This window comes from Brassica napus, chromosome A9 (assembly GCF_020379485.1).
Source record: "Brassica napus cultivar Da-Ae chromosome A9, Da-Ae, whole genome shotgun sequence".
Taxonomy (NCBI): domain Eukaryota; kingdom Viridiplantae; phylum Streptophyta; class Magnoliopsida; order Brassicales; family Brassicaceae; genus Brassica; species Brassica napus.
The window spans coordinates 2111924-2132014 of NC_063442.1; the positions used below are offsets into that span (position 1 = coordinate 2111924).

The 20091-nt window shown below is 37.7% G+C and overlaps 6 protein-coding genes, 1 non-coding gene and 1 pseudogene across 8 annotated transcripts; 7 read left to right on the forward strand and 1 right to left on the reverse strand.

The window, feature by feature from the left end:
- Window positions 1–1307: 1307 nt before the first annotated feature.
- Window positions 1308–2238, forward strand: LOC106428859 (putative lipid-binding protein AIR1). The gene has a single exon (XM_013869606.3). The coding sequence runs from the start codon at window positions 1405–1407 to the stop codon at window positions 1738–1740; it is 336 nt and encodes a 111-aa protein (XP_013725060.2). The 5' UTR covers window positions 1308–1404; the 3' UTR covers window positions 1741–2238.
- Window positions 2239–2793: 555 nt separating this feature from the next.
- LOC125577974 lies at window positions 2794–3379 on the forward strand (annotated as a pseudogene).
- A 723-nt stretch (window positions 3380–4102) lies between these two features.
- LOC106428860 (uridine kinase-like protein 5) lies at window positions 4103–7603 on the forward strand. The gene is made up of 12 exons (XM_048739302.1): window positions 4103–4984; window positions 5068–5159; window positions 5238–5307; window positions 5386–5598; window positions 5891–5970; window positions 6050–6328; window positions 6398–6458; window positions 6684–6744; window positions 6826–6919; window positions 6996–7068; window positions 7152–7234; window positions 7314–7603. The coding sequence occupies exons 1-12, from the start codon at window positions 4903–4905 to the stop codon at window positions 7494–7496; spliced, it is 1371 nt and encodes a 456-aa protein (XP_048595259.1). The 5' UTR covers window positions 4103–4902; the 3' UTR covers window positions 7497–7603.
- An 808-nt stretch (window positions 7604–8411) lies between these two features.
- On the forward strand, window positions 8412–11847 carry BNAA09G02060D. 2 transcript variants are annotated; one of them, XM_013869549.3, is made up of 14 exons: window positions 8412–8647; window positions 9191–9416; window positions 9525–9689; window positions 9768–9872; window positions 9942–10025; window positions 10100–10215; window positions 10287–10388; window positions 10463–10576; window positions 10645–10701; window positions 10804–10870; window positions 10945–10998; window positions 11089–11163; window positions 11409–11444; window positions 11530–11847. In XM_013869549.3, exons 2-14 carry the CDS (start codon window positions 9330–9332, stop codon window positions 11647–11649), a joined length of 1182 nt encoding a protein of 393 aa, XP_013725003.2. In that variant the 5' UTR covers window positions 8412–8647; window positions 9191–9329; the 3' UTR covers window positions 11650–11847. The 2 variants fall into 2 exon arrangements, with proteins under 2 accessions (XP_013725003.2, XP_013725004.2); XM_013869550.3 differs by having other exon boundaries at window positions 8422–8647; window positions 9195–9416.
- Window positions 11848–12305: 458 nt separating this feature from the next.
- Window positions 12306–12377, forward strand: TRNAP-AGG. The gene has a single exon. It is a non-coding gene; the product is annotated as a tRNA-Pro (tRNA).
- Window positions 12378–12499: 122 nt separating this feature from the next.
- LOC106428840 lies at window positions 12500–13395 on the forward strand. The gene is made up of 2 exons (XM_013869589.3): window positions 12500–12915; window positions 12987–13395. Exons 1-2 carry the CDS (start codon window positions 12547–12549, stop codon window positions 13143–13145), a joined length of 528 nt encoding a protein of 175 aa, XP_013725043.2. The 5' UTR covers window positions 12500–12546; the 3' UTR covers window positions 13146–13395.
- A 1533-nt stretch (window positions 13396–14928) lies between these two features.
- LOC106428858 (cyclin-dependent protein kinase inhibitor SMR7) lies at window positions 14929–15368 on the reverse strand. The gene has a single exon (XM_013869605.3). The coding sequence runs from the start codon at window positions 15357–15359 to the stop codon at window positions 15042–15044; it is 318 nt and encodes a 105-aa protein (XP_013725059.1). The 5' UTR covers window positions 15360–15368; the 3' UTR covers window positions 14929–15041.
- Window positions 15369–15823: 455 nt separating this feature from the next.
- Window positions 15824–18876, forward strand: LOC106428836 (denticleless protein homolog). Its single transcript, XM_048739303.1, is given in 15 exon segments — window positions 15824–15960; window positions 16038–16153; window positions 16265–16373; window positions 16462–16526; window positions 16624–16662; window positions 16751–16847; window positions 16911–17001; window positions 17103–17166; window positions 17248–17324; window positions 17436–17517; window positions 17606–17685; window positions 17810–17894; window positions 17991–18127; window positions 18208–18256; window positions 18342–18876. Coding segments are annotated over 15 exon segments (1599 nt in total). The 5' UTR covers window positions 15824–15833; the 3' UTR covers window positions 18723–18876.
- Window positions 18877–20091: the final 1215 nt, after the last annotated feature.

Genomic DNA, 20091 nt, shown 5'->3' on the forward strand with positions numbered 1-20091 from the left:
GAAATAGATTTTTTAGGTTTAAAAGTTTTTTTTAGGTAATTTTGTATTCTACCTTTGGAACAAGTTTTATGAAAACAAGTTTTTGTTTAATTATGTTTTATGATTGCGAATGTTAAATAAGTTGTTGCTTAATAATTATAGTATGCTTTCGTTATATCAATGAATAACATCGATAATTGGATCGTTATAACACTTTAATATATAATAGGATTGGATCTAACGATTTTTATTAAGAAATTTTTTTTAAGATAGTCATTTTTATGTTTTTGTCACAAAAATAATTTTTAATGAGAAAAATGACCAAAATAAGTTTTATTAAAATGTAAAAATACATTTATACCATAGGGTTAATTAGTCTAGACTTAGGGTTACGGGGTGGAGTTTTGAGAATAGAATTTTTAATTTTCAAAAATATAAATAAAGATTAATGTTTTCAAAATAAAAATGAACTATTTTGATCATTTTATTTTTTTTTAAGTTTATTTTATGACAAAAACTTAAAACATAGCTATCTGAGAGAATTGCATTTTTATTAACTATATCAATCATAGTGAACATGCATGCCTAATGCCTGTATTTTCAAAACTTGCATCTGGTACAATTAATATTATTGCTGAGAGAAGTTGTAGTTGGCCGTACAAGTATTCATAAAACACTATGAAATTTTCGAAAGACAGAGACAAACTAAACTTAAATTGTTACTATCTTATTTTAAATTTTATTTCAAACCCATAAGAACGAACTAATAATTCAAGACAGCCCTGGCATTTCGACGACTCCGGAAACTCAAAGATCTTTTTTTATTCCATTTCATTTTAGTCTACGAGTTCTTAAACCCTAAAACTGATTATTAAATAAATGTTTTATGTAACTTTCATTGCATTATTACTCTCGTTGAAAGTTACTAATATATATTATTCACAACATGCGGACATAATTAGTCCTATACGGCATGAATATATGCTAAATGAAACCATCAATTTGTCGTCATGGGAGATTAGGCTTAGACAATAATGCTTTAGAATAATGGTGATAATCATTAAATCATTAAAAGTTCCTCTTTCTGAGCTATGATTGCTGCATTTTACTTCACAACGTGCTTGTTTGACTTTTCTATCACCTCGATTCGTGCCTCCTTGTCCTTCAACGCTTGCAAGAGTTGCAGATCAGCTATAAACAAAAATGATAGCTCATAATTAGTCAGGCAATGACCGTTAAGTCTACTTAATATAGTCGACTCATAATTCATAAATATGAATAATTAGTCAACTAATTGCCCCCCTACAGAAAATTCTATAAATACCCACTAAAACCCCATAAGTTATCTCCACCCTTCTCAAAGAATATAAACACACTACCACTTCCTGAGCTTTTGTTTTAGAGTTTTTCCCGGTACACAAACAAATGGCTCCAAGAATCTCTCTTGCACTCTTCCTTTCCCTGAACCTCCTCTTCTTCACTTACACTTCTGCTCAAGGCTCTTGTCCTAAAAATTCCCTGCAGATCAGTCTATGCGCTAATGTTCTCAATGTAGTTGAACTAACATTGGGAAACCCATCTGTACCGCCATGCTGCTCACTCATTGATGGGTTGGTTGACCTTGAGGCTGCAGCCTGTCTTTGTAGCGCACTCAAAGCTGACATTCTTGGCATCACCTCAATTAACCTTCCCATCTTTCTCAACGTACTCCTCAATGTTTGTGGCCGACCAACTCCAACATCTTACCATTGCGTCTATTGAATACTTCAGACATATAAAGACATACCTAAAAGACAGAAATATCGTATGGTTTCAAAGTCTTGAACTTATTGCGTAGTTTTCTTGTTTCTTATAATCAGTGATTGCTTTTGTGATTTTCTTGGATTGAATAAAATGATGAACGTCACGTTCTCATGCAACAATGTATTATGGGGGTTGTGTGTGTAATCTGCAAGTTATTTCCCCTTTTGCTTCATTGTTCCTCTTATCTTCGTTGTAAACGTTTCTTTTGAATTTGATTAATAAAAGTATAGCAATCGGTGTTGTTGTCTATATCAGGCCTATCTGTGTATTAAAAAAAAGGTAAAATGGCAATATGACGCACTGAAAAAAAAATCATATCTTAGTTATTTTGCGGTAAACATTAAATAATGGCATGTACTTAACTGAGCTGAATATTAATCGGCTCTAATCAGAAAAACAAAAAAAATATTATGGCCAACTGAATGTGAGGTTCACAGAGCAGATCGATAAAATCTTCAAGGAGAATTGTAGGTGAATTGAAAAAAAAAGAATTTAAACTTGCAAGGGAGATGGGCTTATTTGGTTAAGTGTTTATTAGGTGAGTTGAATACGGCGGTTTTTGTTTTTATATTTACCCATGTGAGTACATGTCAGCTAATTCTTTTTCTCTCTATATAACTATTTCTAGAATTTTTTTTTTTTTTGGTAAAATATTTCTAGAATATTTGTTAGGGTATTTCTAACCAGTTGTATGTTTTCATATGCAATTTTTCGTATCTGATAACTAAAACAACACAAAACCATATATACATTAAATGTCCCTTATATATATGATTATTCTAAATATTTTTATATGAAAATATATCCAACATTCTATCTGAAACAATTCCTTTAACCATAAGAATTTAATGGTTATAATTACAACATAGCGACTAAGATTATGCACGAATATAAGAATTTAATGGTTATGATTACATGATCAGTTAATCATAAACAACACAAACTAAACATTTATTACAACATCAAACCCTAACCTCCGTACTATGCACGAATATAACGTAATATGAAATTTTCAATCATATAAAGCAGAACCATGCAACGGCGGCGAGAGCAGATCCGGAGACTGAGAGCTCGAGCGAGGAGGCTCTTCCCGTCGGAGCTAAAGCTTCAGGGCCTTCGCTGGTGTTTTCTTCGTCGGCGGATGACGACGGAGACATGTCTGGTGTCGGAGCTGGTGGAGACGACGTGGAGGGTGAGTCAGACGAGCTGATGGGACCTTCGGATGATCTAGTGGGTCCTTCGGACGAGTTGGTGGGACCTTCCGAGTTATCGCCTGAGCTTGAGTCGGGGCTTGAAGCCGGAGATTTGGTCGACGAAGATTTAGGAGGCTTTGCACCACCTGAAGACGGGGAAGCGCTGGGAGTGGCGGTGGGGTTCTTCTTGGCGGTGGTCGGAGCAGAAGCCGTTGGCGGCGAGGTTGGGGCGGATGCGACCCGTGGCAGCGGGGGAAGGAGAAGTTGAGCTCTTATCCCCATTAGATATCGGCGCGCCGGCAAGTGGTGGAGGATCGGCGGCGAATACGGCGGTTACGGCCAATAACACAACGGCGAGAGACAATAGCCTATTAGGGATATATATCCCACATCAAAAATTCTAAGGGATCTTAAGTAATACATAAAAGGTTAGGGCCAATCTACTAATTATCAATTAGTTTTAAATTGTAAGTTCATAATAAACACCGGAATCTAACATGATATCAGAGCTCAGATCCTAAATACCCTAAATTTCTAATTATAATTTAAATTAAAGTTAACCCTTCCGACCGGGTATAAAGGTCGTGATTAACCCTTCCAACCGGATATAAATGTTGTATTAAACTCGTTCGACCGAGTATAAATATTCTAAAGTTCCGAGATTTATGGCCGATAAAAGCCATCATCTCGAAGAGGGATATTAGGGATATATATCCCACATCAAAAATTTTAAAAAACCTTAAGTAATATATAAAGGATTAGGACTAATCAACTAATTGCTAATTGATTTTTAAGTTAGAAACCTATAATAAAACTCGAATCTAACATAGCTTAAATGTCATTGTCATTTTCAATGTTAATGTGAGTTTCTTTTGTGTTGTAATTGAGTAATAAATGACTTCTTGTTTTTTTTTTTGTCGCGTGGGTGGTTTATGGTAACCGTAAAAAAGTTTGAAAAGGGAAGAAAAGAGTGATTATGGAGGAAAACTAACCAAGACGCAGGTTTTTAATTTATAGAAGAATTGACCGAAGTTTTGGTTGACCGAGTCCAACGGCACTAGTCTTACAAAATTTTATTGGTTTCATCTTTTGTTAGTAAAAGAGAGAGCATGTGGTGATGCTAATTACAACTTTCAAGAGAGAACGCTTGAAGAGTAGTGACTTTGTACTAACTAATTAGTTAAATTTCATCAGGACCAAGGTAAAATACTTAGGATTAAAAATTGATCTACGTTCCGTTACATTCAAGTTAAATCCAAATACAACCGTTGTGGAAACAGATGTTCTTCGCACCAAGATCACCCCATTGATGGAGCGAGTTGAAATCATAGAAGTTGGTCAAGCTATGGAAGAATGAATGACTCTCAAGTATCTGCATTTGCATTCATCTCCACCAAGAGCGTGTGCGTGAGACATCAGTCTTGTCCTTTTCACCAATGTTTTTGGATTATTCAGAATCTTGTGGCTCTGTGCCATCTTAGAATTTCAGTGGAAGCGCACCCATGAGACCCTAGAGATTTGTTTATTTCAGCAAGTTATTCATTCAACATTGGTTTATGCAAACCGTAGCAAATCATACCGGCTATTTTACCAAATTCTCTATACCGGTTTTCTAAATCACGTTTATTTGGTAAAAATCTAAAAAAAAAAAGAAATTAACTAAAAGATACTCGAAGCGTCCAAATTTACAAGAACATGGCTTACAATACGGCGTCGTTTTGTTCCCGGCTATATCTCTAAACTCGCCTTACCTACCATGCACATCAGGTGAAAACCTAAGCTACAGCCTACATGATACATATTATATATATATAGCAAACCGTTTATCTAATTAAAAAAAAAGTCAGATTTGTTTTCTTTTTCTTTGATTTATTACTGTGTAAAGCGTTTATAGAGTCTAAATTATCAGATTGAGGAGAAGAAGAAAATGGAGCAATTATCTAATGGCTCGATCACTGACAATATTTTCCCTTCAGCTCCGGCTCCTCTTAAACAGCCTTTCGTGATCGGTACGTCTCCATCTCCGTCGCAATACATTTTTTAACCATCAGTTTTGTTAGAATTTTGATCTAACCGATCTCTACTCATCCAGGTGTTGCCGGTGGAACCGCCTCCGGGAAGACAACGGTCTGCGACATGATCATGTCTCAGTTACACGATCAACGTGTCGTCCTTGTGAACCAAGTACCATACTCTCTTTCCATCATATTGTCACGATCCTATCGGAAACTTCAAAATGTGTATTAACAAAATTGGTTTCAGGATTCGTTTTATCATTCGCTTAGTGCGGAGAAACTAAAGAAGGTTCACGAATACAATTTCGATCATCCTGGTATAACTAGTAAATCAAATCGATTGTTTTTTTTTGTTTGTTTCATTCACGTTCTAACATGCAACTACGTATACGTAGACGCGTTCAACACGGAGGTTTTGCTTTCTTGTATGGAGAAACTACGGTCTGGCCAACCAGTGAGCATCCCTAGCTACGATTTCAAAACCCACCAGAGCATTGAATCAGCTAGTCCGGTTAATCCAGCTGACGTAATCATCTTAGAAGGGATATTGGTTCTTAATGATCCTCAAGTTCGTGACCTCATGAACATGAAGATCTTTGTTGATACAGGTTTGTTTGTATATCCTCTTAGCTCAAGATGAATTATTTTAACCAAGTAGTAGTAGCTTAGTGAGAAAAGACCTGTGGCACGATGTAAATCCATCTTGGCCAGTTCGGTCCATTCCATGCAGTTTACATGATAGTTCAGTAATATATAATTTGGAAGGTATTCTAAACTCGAATTAGACAATGTAATAACTAGTCTACTCTGTACTACTAAGTGCGTTACTGGGACCCGACCGAAGTCTGATAGGGCATACCAAAAAAAAGATTTATATGCTCACAAGATTCACTGATGCAGATGCTGATGTACGTCTCTCGAGGAGGATACAACGTGATACCGTCCAGAGAGGAAGAAACATCCAAAACGTGCTTGAGCAAGTCAGTATACACACTCTCTCTCTCTATCACTCTTGTTTTTTAATGGAAGATATATGTGAATGTTTATTTCATTTTACAGTACACCAAGTTTGTGAAGCCGAGCTTTGATGAGTTCATCCAGCCATCGATGAAGTATGCTGATATAATCATACCTCGAGGAGGGGACAACGATGTTGCCATTGATCTCATTGTTCAACATATCCGTACAAAGCTGTGCCAACACAATCTCTGTAAGATATACTCAAACATCTTCATCATATCTTCTACCTTCCAGATCAAAGGAATGCATACTCTTATCCGCGATGTCAACACTACAAAGCATGATTTCGTCTTCTACGCTGACCGATTGATTCGACTGGTAAAAGCCAAAACATATAGGTTTCATACAATGGTCAAAAACTAAAGAGTGGATGTTGTATGTGTTTAGGTTGTGGAACATGGACTTGGTCATCTTCCTTTCACAGAGAAACAAATAACTACTCCAACAGGTAACTAAACTAATTAAACTTCCCAAGAATTTTGGGTTTGGTCTAGAGGAGTGATGGGTCTTGAACAAAGCTAGTTTAGGAAATATTTAATTGGGGTGAATTTGTCCGAGTGGGCTTGTAATCGAAATCATATTCCTATTTTGGATTAAATTTATAAAACCTTGATTAAAAAAGGGGGGTAGGATTAACAATACTGAAGTGTTTGCATGTTGTAAAACTTAACAGGCTCAGTGTACACTGGAGTAGACTTCTGCAAGAGATTGTGTGGAGTCTCAGTGATCAGAAGGTATCTATTACATTACTTTACTGTCTCATTTCTTTTCGAGGCTGTGTCTCTGCTTAGCTTTATGTTTATGGTATTTTACAGTGGAGAAAGCATGGAGAACGCATTAAGAGCTTGTTGCAACGGAATCAAGATTGGTAAAATCTTAATCCACAGAGAGAACAACGATGGTCGTCAGGTTTGTTTCTCTTCTCTGAGAATACGTTTCCTCACACATCTCAGCTCCCAATGATTTGAGTGATTTTTCCGTGCAGTTGATATATGAGAAGTTACCAAAAGACATCGCAAGCAGACATGTCTTCCTCCTTGACCCTGTTCTAGCTTCAGGTTCGTAGTAATACCCACACAAAAAGATAAAAACAAAGGTTATATAACATTCAATGTCTAACGTTTAAGAGTGTGCTAAACAGGAAACTCTGCAGTGAAGGCTATATCTTTGCTTATCAGCAAGGGAGTTCCAGAATCACATATCATCTTTCTCAACCTTATAGCAGTAAACAACCAACCAAACAAAACCTTTTGTCTACTTTTCCTCATTCGTGTTATTTACTGATACAAGAATAAAAATGCAGGCACCTCAAGGTATTCACGCGCTGTGCAAGAAACATCCAATGGTAAAGATTGTGACTTCTGAAATCGATGCCTCGCTCAATGAGGACTCGCGTGTGATTCCAGGCCTTGGAGAATTCGCAGACCGTTACTTTGGTACTGACAACTCGAAAAACTTTCAAGCTGGTCTGAAAATCTCAAAGTAAGCTAAAAGGATGTGCTGTTTTTTTTTTTTCATACTTCTTAATTAAAAGAATGTGATGTTCCCTTCATAAATAACCTTCTAATACATCCTGAGTTTCTTCCAACCTCATTTTTTTTCTGGTTTGCCAACATTCGTTTAAATTCTCTGTTTCTCTATCCCGTACACATTACATTATATATTCAATCACATGTTATAGTTGCTTATGGTATATACGATACTTGGTTTATTTTAGCTTTGAATAAAATACATACAAGATAGGTAATAATACCCGGGAAAATAAGAAGAAACCATCTCATTGCATTGCAGCGTCTTTCAAAACCAATACTGTCGTTGCAAACCAGCTTTTAAATTAAAAGAACCAATCTAAAGGCAGCAAAAAGAAATGGTTACTATAGCGAGGCTTACGTGAGACATCACAGCACCAAACGGCGCCGTTGTGACCACGGTATAAGTTCCAAGTCGTTCGCCATTATCGGCATACCAAAGAGTGGGAGTGTGATCCTTAGCGCAGGAGAATAGCATGTTGTACCTTAGGAACGTCAACGGACGTTCATGTCCCTTATTCAATACCAGTCTCATTTTTCAAAAGCTCTCTTTTTTTCTAATGCGAGAGAGAGAGATTCGAGTCTTACAACGCTTCAAATTCTGAGAACTTGCAGACGACGATGACGACAAACGAAGTAGAAGAAGAAGAGCAACGAAAGATTTTCAGACAAAACCTAGTTCCCTTGTGCTACACTTTACAAACATGAAACATGCCATGAATCTCCATCTGGCTGCCACGTGGTTACCTTGCCAGTGATTTACTTTACACTCTGCCACGTGTGCATATCATGCCTAATTTAAATGGGCCTGAACGAAAGGCCCAGCTAAGATACATTAGGCTTTTGATGGGCCTTAAATAATCAATACACGAAGGTGAAAGGAAGGCAGCCGAATTTACCGCTTCCCTTGGCAGTAATTTCGTCGAAGCGTGGACCATCGCTGTGGGATTCAAAGCTTAAGGAGAGAAGATCTCGCAAACGTTGAACCAGACCGCGTTTTTGCTCTTTCTGATCGGCGCTTTGACGAGTTCTAAGTTTCATTGTCTTCGTCTCTGTCGCCAATAGTCATCAGACAGGACCGGAAACTGGTTTCTTTCTTTCTGTTTCGGTATGCGATCGCATGTTCTTCCCTTTTATTTTATTTTTGGAATTGTTGTCGGTTCGTTTATGTTCAAAACTTTGTTAATTTCGAAAATTATTGTTGTGTTGGTGTGTGATCCTTGGGGAATTTCAATTTAAGATTCTCTGGTAGTGATTTACAGTAGCGTACCCTAAGAAGAGTATAGGGCTGTTCGTTTGGTTGCCGCAGGTACCAGCGGCAGCGTCGACATTCTGTGTCAACGTTTCGTTGACGTAGGAAGCTGCGTCTGACGCTGCGTCCGAACGCCGATAAAACCTGCGGTCGCGATATAATATGTGGCAGCGTCTGCGAAACGAACAACAACTGTTCTCATTGACGCTGCTGACGCCAAAACCTGCGGCAACCAAACGAACAGGGCTTATATATCCATTGATATGGTGTTATAGCTGGGGGAAAGCTATTCTCTTAGTATATATAGTGTAGGCTTTTATAAAGCTTTTATCTTTCAAGATCCTCAAGGATTGTTCTTAAGTTGATCATTTTATCTTTACTCTTTTTTTTTTGTTGTAGTTAGATGCATCGAATCGAAGGATGCTATTGTGAAGAAAGCGAAGTAATGAACATGTGCACTTCTTTGTAGCCCAACTTTGAACCTGCATAGACAGTAGATATCATCAGGACAGTGGGAAACATAAGAAGACCCAGCCAAATGATGAAGCTACTTGTAGCATCCTTCTTCGGGGTTATAGTTGGTTTCCTTATGGGTATTACTTTTCCAACTCTCACCTTAACTAAGGTAAGAGCTAACTCTTGGTGGCACCATGTCTCTATCTCTATACCTCTATCCAACTTGATTATGTCATTTTGCTTACACTGTAATTGTTTTTTTTTTGTAATGGTTAAGATGAATCTTCCATCCACATTGTTTCCCTCCATCGATCTGGCATACATTGAGGATAAATACTCGGACTTATCAAGAAAAAGACTGTTTAGCTCTTGGTCTTCCACAAAGAGCTCCAAACCCAAGAATGACATCCCTGATCCTCCCTACACCTATAATGACACTAAGGTTTGGGGTCAGCTATATCTTATTAGACTTTCTATGTTTTTTATTATGCAATGATGGAACTTTTTAGAGGTGTTGCAGATATGGGTTCCTAGTAATCCCCGTGGCGCTGAGAGGCTGCCTCCAGATATAGTCACACCCGAATCAGATTTATACCTCCGTCGTTTGTGGGGTGACCCTAATGAGGTTGGATCTACTGACTTGTTGTATGGCTTTAAGATCATGTTATACATTTTGTTTGGTTATGGCGTGTAGGATTTGAAAACCAAGCAGCGGTATCTAGTAACGTTTACGGTTGGTTATGGTCAGAGGAAAAACATAGACGCTGCGTTGAAGAAGGTATACTATACTGCCTCCTTGTGTTTCTTTTTTTTGTAATCTTCTTTCTATAGCTTAACTTTTGCATCTCTCAGTTCTCAGATAACTTCACTATAATGCTGTTTCACTACGATGGCCGGGCCAGCGAGTGGGAAGAGTTTGAATGGTCCAAGCGAGCTATTCATGTGAGCATTCGCAAACAAACGAAATGGTTAGCGAGCTAAACACCAACCTTCCTCCTAATAAGAGTTTCTATGTACTGACTATGAATTTTCCATGAAGGTGGTACGCCAAGCGGTTTCTTCATCCGGACATAGTTGCTCCCTATGATTATATCTTCATATGGGATGAGGATCTTGGCGTGGAACACTTTGATTCTGAGAAGTATGTTTTTTTTTTAAGCTTTGACTTCCTTCTAATGGCTTATTAGGCTATTAACAGTTAAAATGATATGATAGATATCTGGCGGTGGTGAAGAAACATGGTTTGGAGATCTCACAGCCTGGGTTGGAACCATATGAAGGTCTCACATGGGAGATGACAAAGAAAAGAGACGACACTGAAGTCCACAAGTGAGTTCTTAAGTACTTTCTTTACCATTGCAATGTATCATATTAAACGGCTTTGCATGTTCTCGTAGGCATGCTGAGGAGAGGAATGGGTGGTGCAGTGATCCAAATCTACCCCCTTGTGCAGCGTATGCTACTTTATACACATATCAATATAACCTTTTCTTTAGAAATTTAACTGATGGTTAGTGAGTATCTTTATCGTTCATGATTATGTAAATGACATGCAGATTCGTTGAGATCATGGCTCCTGTTTTCTCCCGTAAAGCATGGCGATGTGTGTGGCATATGATTCAGGTATGATAAAAGAACTGAACTAAGTACTCTTTGTTTCCCTTCAGCAAATTCTAACTGTTAAGTTATAACCGCAGAACGATTTAGTTCACGGATGGGGTCTGGATTTTGCGGTTCGAAAATGCGTTCAGGTATGCCTTTTGGACACACACTTATATCCATAGTTAGATATCTCTGTCATGGATTCTTTATATGCTTCTCAATAATCTTGCAATTAATAGAACGCGCATGAGAACATTGGAGTGGTAGATGCTCAGTGGATTATTCATCAAGGTGTTCCATCACTAGGGAACCAAGTATGTTCACAACTTTCCTCTTCCATTTATTTTATGGCCTACTAAACTAAGATTTTACATTTTGTGGGCTACCTTTAGAAACTATATTACACAGTTTCTCCACTGTATAAATCATGTAGTCACATTTCTCAATGTCAAAACCAATACAAAGATTAGTATATTGAATATTTTCATCACTGGCGGAGTGATGTAAACTACATTGAACAGAGTTAACCATTTTTCTTGATGAATCTAAAACCTGACAGGGACAACAAGAGGAAGGGAAACAGCCATGGGAAGGGGTAACTATCCATGCAAGATTCTATCGTGTGTTTTTTTTTTTGATATGACAAAAAAAACTCTTTGACTTTTGATCTGTTACCTCAGGTGAGGGAACGGTGCAGGAGAGAGTGGACGATGTTCCAAGACAGATTGGATGAGGCAGAGAAAGCTTACTTTGAAGCATCAGCTCACAACAATTCTTCTTCTTCACGACCTCACCGGTAACAAAAGACAAAAACTGTCTCTTTCTGAGTTCCTCCACCCCGTTGCTTTCATTTTGTGTTTGTGGAAAAGAGCAGTCTCTTTCATCCTATCTGCTAATATCTAAGCACGTTCATTAACTTTATTTTCTTTTGTTAAATCACAGTATTGTATGAGAATCCCGCAAGAAAGTATAGATAAATATGTTGCGCTTCCTAGTTTTATCACTTTTTAAATTGAGCTATATAAAAAAAAATCTTCAATGAAAGTTGTTGGCTAACACAGCCTAACACATCAGAAGTAACACGATTACCACATCTGGGCATATGGATTTAATACTAGATATGCTCCTGTTATGAAACAATGGAAAGAACATTGTAATACGTTGTCATCCACACTTAAGACATAGAAAGTTTGATATTAACTGAATTTAAGCTGGAAATTTGATTAAATGAAGAAAAAAACATTTGAATGATTTTTACGGCTACTTTTGGCTGAACATTTTTATTATTAAAAATCCCTTCACAAATCAATTGTGAACTTGATTGAAAAACAAAAGAATGAAGCTGGAGGTTAGCTAGAATCAACAGAAAACACCATTATTGTAGACCAAAGCATCAGATTAGATATCATGTCGTACGCTAAGAATTTCACTTAAACCCAAGCTCATGAAAACAAGAGGGCGTTTGGTCTAGTGGTATGATTCTCGCTTAGGGTGCGAGAGGTCCCGAGTTCAATTCTCGGAACGCCCCTTTTTTTTCCTTTTTGCAGGTTTTTTTGGGCCTGTCTCGGCCTCATGTATCAAAGCTATGGGCCCATGTATCCAAGCTGAGCTGTGAAAAAAAAACATTTCTATTTGCTAAGATCTAAACCAAATCCAAAGAGTCCCGTCCCACTGAATCTTCCTCTCGCTCCACCGCGATGGAAAGAGAGGACGAAGAGTGGGAACTATGCAACGACGACGGCTTCGTTTTCAAGCGAGAGAAGCGGAGCCGTATCTCAAACCCCGGAGAAACATCCAATCCGGCGAATCCGGAGCTAGATCCCGCCGCCGAGGAGAGGAATCGAAGGATGCGGAAGAAGAGAACGCTGGCGAAGCTCAGAAGCAAGTACCGGAGTGAGATCCAGCAGTGGGAAGCTCTGTCGAACAGATTCAACACCATGCAAGAGAAAGCTGCTCAGTTTCAAACGTCGCAGAGAGAAGAAGAGAGGTTAAACGCTAACGAAGCGACGTCGTTTCACGATGGTTCCTCTTCCGCGTCTATTTACCTCGATGAACTTCTCTCTATGGTAATTAGTAAAAATGTGGAAATGGTTTGTCTTAGGCATTAAATTAACTGTACTTGTTTGAGAATTTACAGACGGAGGCACAAGAAGTGATAATCAATGATGTCACGAACATGTGCGAAGTTGCAGAGAGCATAACTAGAGTGGAGGAAGAAGAAACGAAGCAGTCATTGTTTGATCTTGACGTTTGGAGCTCACCGACGAATCTAATGGCGTCGCTTTGTGCTGATTAAACACTTAGTCCTGAACCCTCTGCTCTGTACATTCTTGTCTTATGTTCGAACTGTATTAACAAGATGTGAAACATAACATCTGCAGCATTAACTTACGAATCACATTTAGTTTAGTGTTATATGTATGTGTAACAATGTAACATGTTTCAAACAATCTAAAGATGTTGGAAGGTAGAAGATTATATGGTTGAGACTAATTCTTTTAAGATTTTACCTGATGAGAGGATTTGATCTTTACAATACATTTAGTGTTCGTCTTCTTCAGATTTAGCTTATCAACATCAACTCCTAGTTCTATCAGTTTTGCAGTTAGCTTCTCTACTTTGCTCTCTTCTTAACCCAAACACACCAACAAGTCGTTTAATTAGTTTTTACTTTGCTCTCTTCGGAAGGAATCTGTTATGTGTCTGTTATTCATGAAACTGCTTTTAACGGTAGCCTCGTGGAATACGTATAGTTCATTTACAATCTCGCAGGTCAACTTTTACAACTTAATAAAGAGAACTAACTAATCAAACCCAAAAGAATGTTTTGACTGAAAATACAGATCATCTTTTAATCTGTCATTACAAAACTAGAACCTAATGCAGTAAACAGAGCGTTGGCATAATATCATTCTCTTCTTCTTTCACTGGATCCACAAAAACTGAAGCTAACAACAGAAAATATCAGCTTCCAGTATTCAGACCAGAGTTTTAATATCCCTGCCTTGTTGTATTTGATCTTGGCCTATCATCATCATCCTCAGAATCCAATTGATCACTGTCATCACTATCATTGGACCTTCTCTGGTTACGTGTATCCCTTTCATTTCTTCTAAAGGCATGACTTGAGTCTCCTCCATAAGGTCCTCTGTTTCTTCCTGCAAACTCCTCTCGGTTCCAATACCTTATTCTACCAGACTCTTCTTCCTCCCACTCCTTGTCTGCTGCCTCTTCTATCTCAGCTATGAATCTGTGTAGCTCCTCCTGGTCACTATCTTCATCAGCCGGTTCTGTTTCTTCTGTATTCACAGTAATGCAAAACCACACATAAAGTCTCAAACTTGAACAAATACAAATCAATCACAATATGTCAAAAGGCAAAAGACTTAAATACCCTTTTCAGGTTGTAAATGAGTCTTTCTTCATCAGTCATGAGTTTCTTCTTCAGCTTTTTTAGCTCTTCTAATCTCTCTTAACGTCTTACCAGACTCTTTACGCATCCTACTCTCCACTTTACTCCTCATGCTCCTTCCTCTCGATGTCGACATAGCTCGAGACCATCCCTTGAATACTTGATGCCTTAAGAGAGAAAGAAGTTGTTGAACTCGCTGTAATGGGGGTTGAGGGTTTTAGAAGACGATTCTTATCATTTAATATTTATAAAGCTAATATTAATTGCCTGAACAACATTGTCGTTGTAGTATAGTGGTAAGTATTCCCGCCTGTCACGCGGGTGACCCGGGTCCGATCCCCCGGCAACGGCGTAATTTTTTTTATTTTCGGCGGCGAAACAGTGAAGTTTGAATGATCTCAGTGAAGTTTGGCCGTTCGTTAGGATCTTCTTTCCCGCATGAAGTAACAATCATCCCTAACTCCCTGTGTAAATCTTCTGCACTCAGCCTCAAAGTTCAGAACCTTGAATTAATCTCCGTTCTTGAACCAAATTCTGATTCAAGAAGCGACAGCTTGTCCCACAAGACACCATAGCAGAGATGATTCAAGAGTGTTCAGTCTAATTGATTTCGATTACATTAATGTTTTTCTAATTTTGGTTTATTTATAAAACCAAACCAAACTGACATGAGAGCAAGCAAATTGTTGAAGAGTTAGAAGACAAATTAAAAGCCCATAAATAATCTGATTAAAGAATCTATTCTAAGTTTCTAGTCTTGAGAATACATATAGTTTTACATTAACCGCGTCGGATAAACACCGTCTCCAAATCCTCCGGAGGCACGAAGTACTCTATACCGACATTGCTCCGACACTTCAACGCCGGTCGGCGTTTCCTTGGCGCCGGCGGACATTTCAGTTTCTCAGAGGCCTTGTCTCCTTTCGCTGTGGGAGTGATGCAGTACCCTTCGTCTTCAGCTTCTGTTTCTCTCTCCGGCTTTCTCAGCTTCGTTTTCACCGGTTTCAAAGAAGCCCGAATAGAGATTTCGGCGATGACCCATTGTTCACCAGCAGTGTCTAATCCTTTACCGACTTGAGATTTCTTCGAGGATCCCATAATTTTTCTATTAGTCCCGATCAAGGAGTTGCGAAAACAAAAAGAAGAAAAAAATTGGAGGAAGGAGAGTACGGAGAAGAAGAAGAAGAAGGAATAAGTGAAAAGTCTGAGAAAGATTCACACTTATAAAGACTCACGGCTTGTAATTGCTTAACTTCCCCAGGAATTTTAAGACAAGGAAAGCTTACAGAGGAAGCAGAGGGAAGGGTAAAATAGGAAGTTAAATAACGTGTTTTATTTTGTTTTTGGCGCCATGGTGTTGAGAATCTTATCTCACAACGGTTCTTTTTCCCGCCACTTTCTGCGTTAGCCTGTTTAATGGGCCAACATTTAAAGCCTTATTACAAAATTAATGGGCTTTAAAATGTATTGGGCTTTCTTTGTTCTAAGAAGTCAAAGCAAAACATTTCGAGTTTTTTAATTTTCCCGCGTGAAAGAGCCACCACTCTACACACCTTTTAACATCTTTCTCTGATGCAGCGTACGTGTCCATCATTCTCTCTTTTCTCCGATTCGATTTGCGGAGAAGCTCCGATGGAAAACTCCAGATCCAGATCCGTCTTCGTCGACATCGGACTAAGAGAGCTCAACGGATTTCGAGGTAGTTGTAACCTCTATACTTGACGAGTTTAACCTTCTCTTGACTAAACTTCTTTTTGCTGTTGTTGTTGGTTTCAGTAAGGAAGCGGCCGTTCTTCTTCGCAGATTCCGAGCTGGTTTGCAGAGAAATAGCCGGCGTAGCTGTCGAACACGACGGCGATCGGACTCCTCCTTTGGCCGTTTCGTTCTGTAAGGTATATATAGAATCGTAGATCTAATCTCAAGTCTCAGATGAAAATTTTCTGATTTATTTATGCAATTTTAGTTTAATTTTTAAGAGACATATACTCCAATTACGGTTACAGGGTAGCAGGAAGTCTCAGTTATTCGCGGTGTCAGATGAGGATGGGCATGTGAGCTTGTTTAATTCGAATCACAAGTTTGACTCTTCTGCAACTCACCAAGAGAATACAGGTATTGATTGCCTCCTTTCCCCTTGATAAACCCTAACTTTTTTTTATGGCGGGAGGCTTAGTTGAATATTGAATTGTGTTTGCTTCAGATAATGCCAGGCTTAGTGACTGGGTTGCTCATTATAATGCGGTGTTTGACATTTCTTGGATCAAGGTGTGCCGTTTGCTCTGCATTGAAATCTATATTCATGAATCTTTTATTGGAGTTAAGAGAAAGTTTGTTTGATGTGAATTTTTTTTTTTTTTTTTAGGGAGATAGTTGTCTTCTGACTGCTTCTGGTGATCAAACTGTAAGTAGTGAGAACAACATTATCAGTTGACTAGTTTGTGAGAATAACAGAAGTTAAGATAGGCTTCTTTTTTTTGATGTGAGTGCAGATTAAAGTATGGGATGTTGAGGAGAATAAATGTACTGGAGTCCTTATAGGACACACAGGAACTGTTAAATCAATGTGCTCACATCCAACACGTTCTGGTTTGTTTCTTGTGAATTTTCTCTTTTTTGTTTGTTTTCCATCTTAACTCTTGGTGTTTGCAGATCTTCTTGTCTCTGGCTCCAGAGATGGATGTTTTGCGCTATGGGATTTTAGATGCAAAAGTAGCTCTCACAAAGAGGAGTTTTGCATCAAGTAAAGTTATTTTCTCTAAACTTAGTTGTCAAGATCTTTCTCTGCTTCTTTTTTTCTGTTCTCTTCAAACCGTATTGATTGTTGTTCTGGCCTTTACACAGCTATACTGGTATGGTTAAAGGAGCTCATCTTTCTCCTCTTTCAAAACGAATCAGACGTAGCAAGGTTTTTTACTACTATCCATTTTTGCGACTTTTCACTTTATAAGTGTCCCATCTTCTCCGCTAATGGCTTCTTGTTTTTCAGGCTGCTTCATCAAGCATTACCTCTGTGCTTTATCTCAAAGACGAGATCACAATCGCCACAGCTGGAGCACCAGATAGGTACTTGCACTGATTTCATGTAATTTACATGATGTAAATGGTGTTACTACTCCATAGAGCTTATAGCTATGTTGTTTACATCCTTTTGCCTTTTCTCTTCTGTTCTCTTAGCGCATTAAAATTTTGGGATACAAGAAAGCTGAAAGTTCCTTTTGCTCAAGCATCTCCACAATCAGACTCAACAAACACTAAGGTAAGCTACGCTTCCTATTCCTAAACGGTTCCAATGGAAAACTAGATTAATCTGCAACATGGTTATTAATTTTGTTTGGTGGTTTCAGGAAAAGAGAGCACATGGTATAGTATCATTGTCCCAAGACTCAAGTGGAACCTTACTCACAGCATCATGCAAGGACAACAGGTTTGATTTTTAATAATTTACACAAACTTTTCATAGTAATTGCCCTGTACTATGAGAAAATCATTGTTAAAACATCCAACTCTAATCAAATATGTGATATCTCCTTTTCAATAAACTGTTGCAGAATATATCTATACAACATACTGCAGCTTGACAAAGGACCTGTACAATCTTTCTCTGGTTGCAGGATAGATTCTTTTTTCGTAAGGGTAATAGTCCACAATTTAGCCTTCAATCAGACAACAGATTTGATTCTATAGCATATTTAACTCGCTCGCTCATCTCACTTAAACCTTGCTCTGCAGACAATGATTAGTCCTGATGGTGAATACATTTTGAGCGGTTCAAGCGACGGTAACGCTTACATATGGCAGGTCAATAAGCCTCAAGTGGATCCTACAATCTTGAAAGGCCATGACTCTGAAGTAACCGCAGTAGACTGGTAACTCCACTTCACCGAGTGTTTTATACTTACCTCCCTCTTAGTCCATTCGATGAATACTAACTAAATCTTCTGTGCAGGTCTTCATCATAGATAGGGAAGGTAGCAACAGCGTCAGATGATTTCACGGTAACAAAACATTTCATACGTTGATAAAAAGCAAAACAGTTATGTTTTGTTTTCTCCCTTGCTAACTTCCTCTGTTCTTAATCAGGTAAGACTGTGGAATATAGAGAACAACCTTTGCACAACCGCAAACGCATCAAGAGTTAAACGCAGAGTAACTGCATTGTCAAATACTGAAGCAGCCAAAGAGAGACTTGAGATGAACAGAGAACCTGAGAGTCCCCAAAAGCATTCATCAGATGATGGTGATGACAATAATGATAATCAGTCAATGCCTGTCATTAGAACTCCAGAGACTCAGAGAAAGAAAACATCGTTATCATCATCAGTGTCATTATCAGCCTCGGAGGAAGACAAAACATGCGAGAGAACACCAGAAACCGCGGTTGACAGTCCATTGTCTGTCCTAAACCCTCCTTCCTCTGTCAAAAGACGAACCATTAGAGATTATTTTCTTGTCACTCCCTAAACCGCTGGGTAATCTCTTGGCCATTCTTTTTGTCAAAAAATCATTAGTGTACAGATATTTGTAAGATTTATTAAATCCAGGTTATATCTGAATGTTTTTTTTTTTGCAAAAATAAACCAGAAGCTGTTAAATAGTAAGATTTTTATTGTATGTTCCTCAATTAGTACTACGTTTATTTAATACTACATTAACAAAACCATGGATAATATAGGCATATAGTATTGTGTTGTAACAACAGCAACTGGTTTATCAAAAGTAAGCTGCATCACCAGTTTCTCTATGCAAAAAGTATGCAATGAACACAAAATGGTTTTACATAGGGGTGAAATGATTACAACTTGATTAACTAAACTGAAACATATCAAACTGAAACCTAGACATAACAGTTTATAAGTCAAAAATGATTTTTAAAGCAAGTTCGATTCATCCCAACCGATATCGACTTCTTTTTTCTCTGTAATTTCTTTGTATCAACTTTGCCTATAAGAAGCTGGCGCTGTAATTAAGCAAAACACTACAAAACATAATCTCCTAAACTTATCATACTCTACTTAATATACTATTGATACTCAATTTCTTCTCTATATATATCTGTTCAAACAAACAAAAAAAGATGAATGATTTTTTTTTGGTAAATATATAAGATTGGACATCACTAGATTGGTTGGGTTAGATGTATATAAATAATGTTATATGAAAAGAGGTGCATTAGTAAATTAAATTTGATCAAATAATTGTGTAATAACTAATGATTGTTGTGGCCACATGCATACTAAGACTTGACTTGCAATAATACCGTCGACATTTTCCCGAGTTATACATTTCTTCAACAACGAATCCAAAATGTTCGAACTTATGATTACTAAATCATAAGTACCTTTGAGTCAAGTTGTTATACAAATCTTGCAATGAAGCTAGATATAGATTTTTTTTCCCTCAAAAGTAGCCCCAATTTAATATGATTCATTCGAAATTTTGATCGATCATATCATATATTCTTATCAACTAAATATTTTTTTTTAATTTGAAACTTTGATTTATCAACTAAATAGTTTCATTATCATTATTATTCTTACAACTACAATGAAGTCCCTTTAAAAAAAAAGAAGTCTGTTGTCCACAAGTTAGGCTATTGATAACTTTCCTCTCAGAACTTGTATTTGAATTTGAGAAAAAGTACTACCAGTTTTTTTTTAAGTCTTCGTATTAAAATATATTTTTAGTTTTACAATACAACTGGAAATTAGTTAAAAGGACAAACTAAAAATAAAAGAAAAAGCCAAAGCCCTAATGGGTTGATACAATCCCAAACCGATTGACATATGATACAAAAGAAATGAACCGAAACCGAAAACAACCATATCAGCTG